Source organism: Tachysurus fulvidraco, chromosome 1, assembly GCF_022655615.1.
Source record: "Tachysurus fulvidraco isolate hzauxx_2018 chromosome 1, HZAU_PFXX_2.0, whole genome shotgun sequence".
NCBI classification, from domain to species: Eukaryota; Metazoa; Chordata; class Actinopteri; order Siluriformes; family Bagridae; genus Tachysurus; species Tachysurus fulvidraco.
This window is the reverse complement of record NC_062518.1, coordinates 197,501-205,000: the sequence shown is the minus strand read 5'-3', so window position 1 is coordinate 205,000 and position 7,500 is coordinate 197,501. Positions and strand designations below refer to the sequence as shown.

The window sequence follows — 7,500 nt, the reverse complement described above, 5'->3', positions numbered from 1 at the left end:
CACACACACACACACACACACACACACACACACACACACACACACACACACACACACACACACACACACACACACACACACACATAAACAAGACCTTTTCCCTTTGATTAAATGCAGATTAAAATCAAACGGAAAAGTCAACTGAATTCCAGACACTAAAATTCTACATTTAAAGATATTTAAAGTTTAATTTGATTTCTGATCTGTTCACAATATAAATATAATAATCTTCTACAGAATCACAACACATTACACAACTCACACAGAAAGTTAACACAACAACAAAGACGGTTTCAGTGTCTCGGAAAACAGCTCACAAAGTTTTATTATTATTATTATTATTATTATTATTATTATTATTATTATTATTATTATTATTATATTAATAAAGAGTTATATACCTGATTGCAGAAATGAAGAACTGACTAAGTAAAAGTAAACAGCCGGTGTCTCCGTGCGTGTGTGTGCGCGCACGCGCGTAGTATGTATGCGTGTGTGTTTGTATGTGTGTGCGCGAGCGTGTGTGTGTGTTTGTATATGTGTGTGTGAGTGTGTGTATGAGTGTGTGTGTGTGTGTGTGTGTGTTTGTTTATATGTCTGTGTGTATAATAGTCTAGTCAGCCTGTATTTCTTGCTCTTTCTGGAATTCCACACTCGATCGTTTGCATTTCTTTTACATGAACATACAGCACTGACGTCTGTTTCCTGTCACAGCTAACACACAGACAACAGAAGTGCAGAGCATGAAGAAAAAAACGTGTGTGTGTGTGTGTGTGTGTGTGTGTGTGTGTGTGTGTGTGTGTGTGTGTGTGTGTAATTAAATAAATGAAAGTGAAACTTAACCTGTGTTAATGTTAGAGCAGAGAAGAGAAACAATGCAGAGTTTCATTATGAGTGTGGAGAAGATCCTGCTGTGTGTGTGTTTGTGTGTGTGTGTGTGTGTGTGTGTGTGTGTGTGTGTGTGTGTGTGTGTGTGTGTGTGTGTGTGTGTGAGGTTAGAGTTGTGTGTGCGCGAGGGTACGATAATGTGTGTGTGAAAATGAGATATGGGTATGATAGTGTGTGTGAGCATGTGTGAGTACAGTTGTGTGTGTGTATACAGTTGTGTGTGTGAGTGTGTGTGTGTGTGTGTGTGTGAGTGTGTGTGAGTGTGTATACAGTTGTGTGTGTGTGAGTGTGTGTGTGTGTGTGAGGTTAGAGTTGTGTGTGCGCGAGGGTACGATAATGTGTGTGTGAAAATGAGATTGTGTGCGTGCGTGGGTATGATAGTGTGTGTGAGCATGTGTGAGTACAGTTGTGTGTGTATACAGTTGTGTGTGAGTGTGTGTGTGTGTGAGTGTGTGTGAGTGTGTATACAGTTGTGTGTGTGTATACAGTTGTGTGTGTGAGTGTGTGTGTGTGAGTGTGTGTGTGTGTGTGTGAGTGTGTATACAGTTGTGTGTGTGAGTGTGTGTGTGTGTATACAGTTGTGTGTGAGTGTGTGTGAGTGTGTATACAGTCGTGTGTGTGTGTGAGTGTGTGTGTGTGTATACAGTCGTGTGTGTGTGTGAGTACAGTTGTGTGTGTATACAGTTGTGTGTGAGTGTGTGTGAGTGTGTATACAGTTGTGTGTGTGTATACAGTCGTGTGTGTGAGTGAGTACAGTTGCAGGGCTCTCAAGTTTTGAAGACACTTGAGTGACATCTCCAACCCTCCACCCAAACACACTACAGCAGCATCCTGTAAGCTGCCCTTAGGGACTTTCCTCACTGACAGAAAGCTCAGTAACATTTTATTTTTATCTTTAAAAGACAGAAACAATGAGCAATGCACCAAAGTCCAGGATATCAAATACGACATGATTTAAACGTGACCTTTGACACCGATGATGTAATACACTTTAATTTATTTTGTGCTAATAAAATTATTAAGTCTATTTGGAGAGAGATGTTTAATGTGACAAAACTTGGTGTGATAACGATAATATGACTAGACCAGTGGTTTGTCAGAGTGCCCCCCCCCCCATACAGTGTATCCCTAGTTGCCCCCCAAAAGAAAATTTATGACATAAAACATTCCAAAACTTAATTTGAATTAAACAAAACATATTAAATAATACAGTGTGGTGCTGTTGGTTAGTAGCTTTATTATTCTGAGGTTTAATTACACAGAATTTATGATAAATTTATTATTTTATAAAATGTCAAACACGGGGCCCCCTGGCACCATCTCAGGGCCCCCAGTTTGAGAACCACTGGCCCTAGACTACTTGTCCTTAGCAGGTGTTGTCAGTGACCCGGGGCCCCCTGGCACCATCTCAGGGCCCCCAGTTTGAGAACCACTGGCCCTAGACTACATGTCCTGAGCAGGTGTTGTCAGTGACACGGGGCCCCCTGGCACCATCTCAGGGCCCCCAGTTTGAGAGCCACTGGCCCTAGACTACATGTCCTGAGCAGGTGTTGTCAGTGACCCGGCTGTAAAACTGCTGACTAAGTTACAGACACTGATGACAAACTCCTGCTGATGATCTGGGAAACGTCTCTAACAGCAGCCACAATGTCATTGTTTGTGTTAAACACGTTGTGAATGAGTTGTAACATTAAACAGGAGATCATGACTTACTCTGTGCTCAAAGTGATGCTCGCAGCTCCAGGGCTTTTCTCTGTGGGGCAACGAGGACGATGATGAACAGTTCTATTTTAAAAAATTAATTAATTATATATATATATATATGTATATATGTGTGTGTGTGTGTGTGTGTGTATATATATATGTGTGTATATAGGCGTATAATCCGGAGAAATCATATCAAATCATCATATACAAAACATAGAAAAAGATAGAGGAAAACTCACTCATTGTACTTGTATAAAGGGAAATTGGTCCACGAGACGTGTCTTCTGTGTGATACGTGACAGGGAAGAGTACAAGAAGTTCTCTGGAGCACATTTTAACAACAGTTTTGTCAATGCAGCATATTTGTTAATAATAATGCAGAAGTTCGGCGGGAACAACAACAGGCCAGACTTAATTTTCGGTAAAAGGCAGACTTGTTTTTTGGGGAAATGAGGCAGGGGGGCCACGGGCTGTAATTCTGTAGTGTCAGGAGAAAAGTCAGACAGGTCAGGTGGATTGACGTAAGAAGGTATAGACGCATCGAGAGGTGCCAGGGTATATATTGAGGAGATCCCTTTAGGGGGCGCTCTTGCTCCTGCTTGCTTGCTTTTTTGGGGGGAACTTTTTGGGTGGCATGGGGGATGTGCTGTTGGGGCTTTTTCTTTGATACTTTCGACAGAATTTTTTCCTCCTTGAGCTCAATGGAAGCAGAGGCTGATCAGCACCAATAAAGAGTTTTGCTCATTCTCATCCAGGTCTGGAAAGTTTTCTTATTATTCAAATTCAAATAGTATTAAGTACAAAGTTTAAAGTGTGATTAATTAATTAGTATTAAGTATTAATAAGTATTAATAATTAAGTATTATAAAATTAGTGTTAAGTATAATTATTTTGGTATCAAGTGTGAAAGACTATTATCTATTATTGACTATTAATTTGGCTGTAACGCACCCTGGCATATGTCCACTTGGAGGGTGGCTCTCTAAAAAATTCCGACAAGAGGGTATTACAGAATGTGTGTGAGAAAGTATGTATTATAGCCTAAACGGCCTCTCATATTAACAACACACACACACACACACACACACACACACACACACACAGAGTTAAGTTGCTGTTTGATGGTGGGCATAGTTAAAAACATTCTACAAACAAAATGAAATGAAACTGAACACAGAACTTTAATCTATAACGGCTCCTGAACATTTTGTTCTGATTAAACAACAGGTTTTAACTGATATATGAACATGACATTGTCTTTAAAGGAGACAGTAAACATCATAAGCAGCAGATGAACACTGTGAGAAACTGAAGTCCTTGTCAATGTTCCCATTTTCCGTCTGTAGGAATCTCGATCTTCTAGACTGAGGTGAAAGCAGGGAAACATTTTTTCCGCATCACAAACAACTGCAATCTTGTGCTTGTGAAATCTCCACAGCACTTCAGTCTTCAGTCAGAGCATGTGTTAAGTCTGGTCCTGTAAGGAAGTGGTGTTTAGAGACGTAGAGATATGAGAATTTCTGCATCTCTAAACACAACCTGATAAATTACAGCACAGAGAATAAATAACTGTGTCTGAGTCACAAACTAATTTCTTGCAGGGTCTAAAGGACCATGATGAAGAATTCCAGAGCAAGTTCCCCAGCAGGTTCCCCAGTTGGTTCTCCCTCCAGAGCCCACTGTGATGGTCAGGAGCTTCTTCACAGGTCAATGGTGCCTCTGGTCTTGAATTTTTTTGCTGATCTCTCACTGGACCGAAACTCGAACTTGCTGCCATAAATGAGAGTGACAAAATCTCCCATTTCCACACTGAACACACTGTTCCTCTTAGGAATTACTGCGCACACACACACACACACACACACACACGATCAGTGAAATGGTGACAAAACAGAAATAAATAGAAAAGATTATTAAAATCTCACCTTTCAGTCTGTTCTCCTTTGTGATGAGCTTAAACACGTGTTTCAGCTCCTGCACCAGGATCCCAGTGCAGCCCACATATGAGGGGCATTTAGAGCGCACAACTACACACACAAACACACGCACAGAAATTAGAGGAGTGTAAACACACACACAGACACAGGAAATGGTTCTTCAAAGGGTTTTCACTCTTGAAAGGTTCCATGTGAAGCCTGAATCATACACTCCTGACCTGTTAGAACAGCACCATGAAAATCTGCCTTCAGGAGTTTCTGCTGCATCACCTGAGGGTTACTGTCTCACACACACACACACACACACACACACACACACACACACTGTAGACAAGTGTAACAGTAGAACAGTTCAGCATGTACCATGTGGTCTGCCCTCACCTGTCAGGTCGGAGGCCGTTACACAGCTCAGTGATGTACTGCTCCCACAGGCCGTGCAGAGGCAGGAACAGATCGTACCTGTGTGTGAAACACTGCATTACACGTGAAGGTAAAGAAGCAGGTGTGTGATGGTGAGGGTTGTAATGATGGAGTGATGACACACTTCTGGTGCTCAGGTTTCAGCTCAAACACTCTCAGTGCTCTCCTCTCTTTAGCGTTAAGTCCTTTAGCCTTCGTCTTTGTTCCTCTCTTCTTCTTCTCTCGAGCGTAGCGCAGCATCACAGCTTTACGCTGCAGGGCGTCTTCTGCTTCCCTACAGCTCAGTCGAGGAGCGCTGCTCTTCAGGAAGGCCCTGGTGAACTTCTCAGCAGTTTCTCCATGCTGGGACTGAAAAACATCCCACACACATACATAGACACCCCCCCCCCCCCAACACACCAGACACACCCCCAAACACACCCCACGCCAGACACACACACACACACACACACACACTTAATTGAACATTACAGTCACACATCTCAGTGACCCCCCTCCCCCCATTATAACCCCGGACAGTCACCTGAACTCCCAGCAGTTTACTCTCCTCATGCTGAAGTCTGAACAACACCAAATCTGTAGCGAAATAAAGGTGTAATAAACCCAGTGTTCACCACATTAACAGCCAGTCCATTTCTTAAAGCTGTTTACTTACTTTCCATTTCCGCTTCTTTCTTTCACACGCGGGAAAAAAGGTAAATAAAATAAAAATAATCACAACAAACAGATTCACAACACGTGCTTTTCTCTTCCGGTTAAATACTTTAACCTCTTTAAGTCCCACCTCCTGCGCTCCGGTTGGCTGATAGTGACAGACCGTGCACCCGACAGCCAATAGGATCACAGGATGCAGAGGCACTTTATACTCTTTTTTTAACTTTTAATTAATTGAACCTTGTTATTAGAATATAATCACGTTTTAATAAAACAACACAAATATATAACATGTCATTATATTGCAGCAGTGACGTCTCCACCTTTTTACTGCCCCACCCTGAGGGAAACCGGAAGTAGTTTTCTATTGGTCAGCTTTGCGCTCGGGGAAGTTTTGAAAATCCGAGCCGAAGAGTAACGACTTTAATTTCCGCTGAGTTCCGTTTAAACTTTGTGTTTTATCTCTTTATCACTTTATTTATCTGTTTATTTATCTGTTTATCTGTTTATTTATCACTTTATTTATCTGTTTATTTATCTGTTTATTTATCTGTTTATCTGTTTATCTGTTTACACTCTTATTTATCTCTTTATAGTCAAACTGTTTAATCTCACAGCTACAAATGGGAGACGATATAAAGCAAACAGAGGAGGAGTCTGTGTGTGTGGTGAAGAGCGTTAAAGGTTGTTATTATTATTATTATTATTATTATTATTATTATTATTACACATGTTGTTATTAGTATTATATTATTAATACTATAGTGGTGGTGGTGGTGGTGGTGGTGATGATGGTGATGATGATGATGGTGGTGGTGATGGTGATGATGGTGGTGGTGGTGGTGGTGGTGTTTTGTGGAGTGTTCACATTATTCAGCACTTCATACATGTGGAGTTCAAAGTTATGTACAATAAAATAGTAAAAATAGAAATAACAGTTAAACGGTTGAAGCTTGTGAGCTGTGACGATGTTAAAGCAGGAAAATAAATAACAATAAAGATCTAAGGGCTTATATTTCTGCTCCACTTCCTGTACACTTACTTCATCCATGTTGTATTATAGAGCTGTTTCCCGATGAAGAGGATCCTCATGATGATGATGGTGACGATGAGGAGGAAGATGATGATGATGATGATAGTGGTACAGGTCACCTCTCTATCGGTGCTCGGTCCTCTCTTCACCTGCAGCCGACCGAGCCGCTCGGGAGTGGAGAGTTACCTGCGCTGTTCCAGACCAAACACCTGGTGTTCTACGAGAGGTTTAAAACATATCAGGACTACATGCTGGGTAAAACCTCATCTCTAATCAGAGCGTGTGTGTGTGTGTGTGTGTGTTTATAACTGGTCTGATGTGTGTGTGTGTGTGTGGTAGGTGACTGTAAGCCGTCAGAGGTTAAAGCTTTCACTGCTGATTATCTGGAGAAGGTGATGGAGCCGCGTGACTGGAGGGCGCTGTGGCACACTGATGTGTTTGATGTGTTGGTGGAGGTGAGAGATGCAGCACAGACATGACGGAGGTGTGATGGTTATGAGGTGTTTGGATTAAAGTTCCTGTGTGCATCTTGTCATGTTAACATATCAATGTAGCAGGAAACGCACCCCACTGGCCCCTACTGTCCCCCGACTGCCCCGACTGCTGCCTACTGCCACACACATAAAACCTGCTTTACTGATGTGTGATGTGTGTGCAGGTGTTGGATGTAGACTATAAGGATTTAAGAGCGGAGGTGGAGGTGGTTCTTCCACTGCAGTGTGAGGCTCGAGGTTGTGAGCTCAGTGAGGACTCCATGAGAACTTTACTGGAAGCCACGATGAACAGAGTTCCACTGCTGGAGCTCAGCGTGGTGTACGACTCGTCTGGAGACTTCGACCAAACAGCACTTGCTCTGGAACA

At 42.1% G+C, this 7,500-nt stretch overlaps 3 protein-coding genes across 6 annotated transcripts in view; 1 reads left to right on the top strand and 2 right to left on the bottom strand.

The window, feature by feature from the left end:
* Positions 1 to 746, bottom strand: part of LOC113651439 (protein C19orf12 homolog) — a 2,553-nt gene extending 1,807 nt beyond the window's left edge. The window contains exon 1 of one of the 2 annotated variants that reach the window (XM_027160203.2): positions 402 to 746. The gene's annotated coding sequence lies outside the window, so the exon portion shown is untranslated. The remainder of the gene's footprint in view (positions 1 to 401) is intronic. The other variant, XM_047815587.1, reaches the window with a different exon arrangement.
* A 3,011-nt stretch (positions 747 to 3,757) lies between these two features.
* On the bottom strand, positions 3,758 to 5,760 carry pop4 (POP4 homolog, ribonuclease P/MRP subunit). 2 transcript variants are annotated; one of them, XR_003442659.2, is made up of 8 exons: positions 5,608 to 5,760; positions 5,476 to 5,528; positions 5,077 to 5,300; positions 4,914 to 4,991; positions 4,751 to 4,812; positions 4,521 to 4,622; positions 4,184 to 4,432; positions 3,758 to 4,072 (listed from the first exon to the last, which is right to left on the bottom strand). XR_003442659.2 is itself a non-coding variant. In XM_027160200.2 (7 exons), the coding sequence occupies exons 1-7, from the start codon at positions 5,612 to 5,614 to the stop codon at positions 4,296 to 4,298; spliced, it is 663 nt and encodes a 220-aa protein (XP_027016001.2). In that variant the 5' UTR covers positions 5,615 to 5,760; the 3' UTR covers positions 3,758 to 4,295. The 2 variants fall into 2 exon arrangements, 1 of the variants encoding a protein (XP_027016001.2); XM_027160200.2 differs by having other exon boundaries at positions 3,758 to 4,432.
* A 147-nt stretch (positions 5,761 to 5,907) lies between these two features.
* Positions 5,908 to 7,500, top strand: part of shcbp1 (SHC SH2-domain binding protein 1) — a 17,035-nt gene continuing 15,442 nt past the window's right edge. The window contains exons 1-5 of one of the 2 annotated variants that reach the window (XM_027160198.2): positions 5,908 to 6,038; positions 6,203 to 6,290; positions 6,670 to 6,894; positions 6,979 to 7,094; positions 7,298 to 7,500. The exon at positions 7,298 to 7,500 is cut by the window's right edge and continues 6 nt beyond it. In XM_027160198.2, coding sequence (XP_027015999.1) covers positions 6,230 to 6,290; positions 6,670 to 6,894; positions 6,979 to 7,094; positions 7,298 to 7,500 — 605 coding nt within the window. In that variant the 5' untranslated portion in view covers positions 5,908 to 6,038; positions 6,203 to 6,229. Of the gene's footprint in view, positions 6,044 to 6,202; positions 6,291 to 6,669; positions 6,895 to 6,978; positions 7,095 to 7,297 lie in introns of both variants that reach the window. The other variant, XM_027160197.2, reaches the window with a different exon arrangement.

What these genes read in the sequence shown, in the direction of transcription:
- pop4 (XM_027160200.2), bottom strand. An exon ending in CTGAAACCTGAGCACCAGAA is followed by an intron (nt 4,992 to 5,076) that starts GTGTGTCATCAC and finishes TTTCACACACAG; the next exon opens with GTACGATCTGTTCCTGCCTC. An exon ending in AAAGGAGAACAGACTGAAAG is followed by an intron (nt 4,433 to 4,520) that starts GTGAGATTTTAA and finishes GTGTGTGCGCAG; the next exon opens with TAATTCCTAAGAGGAACAGT.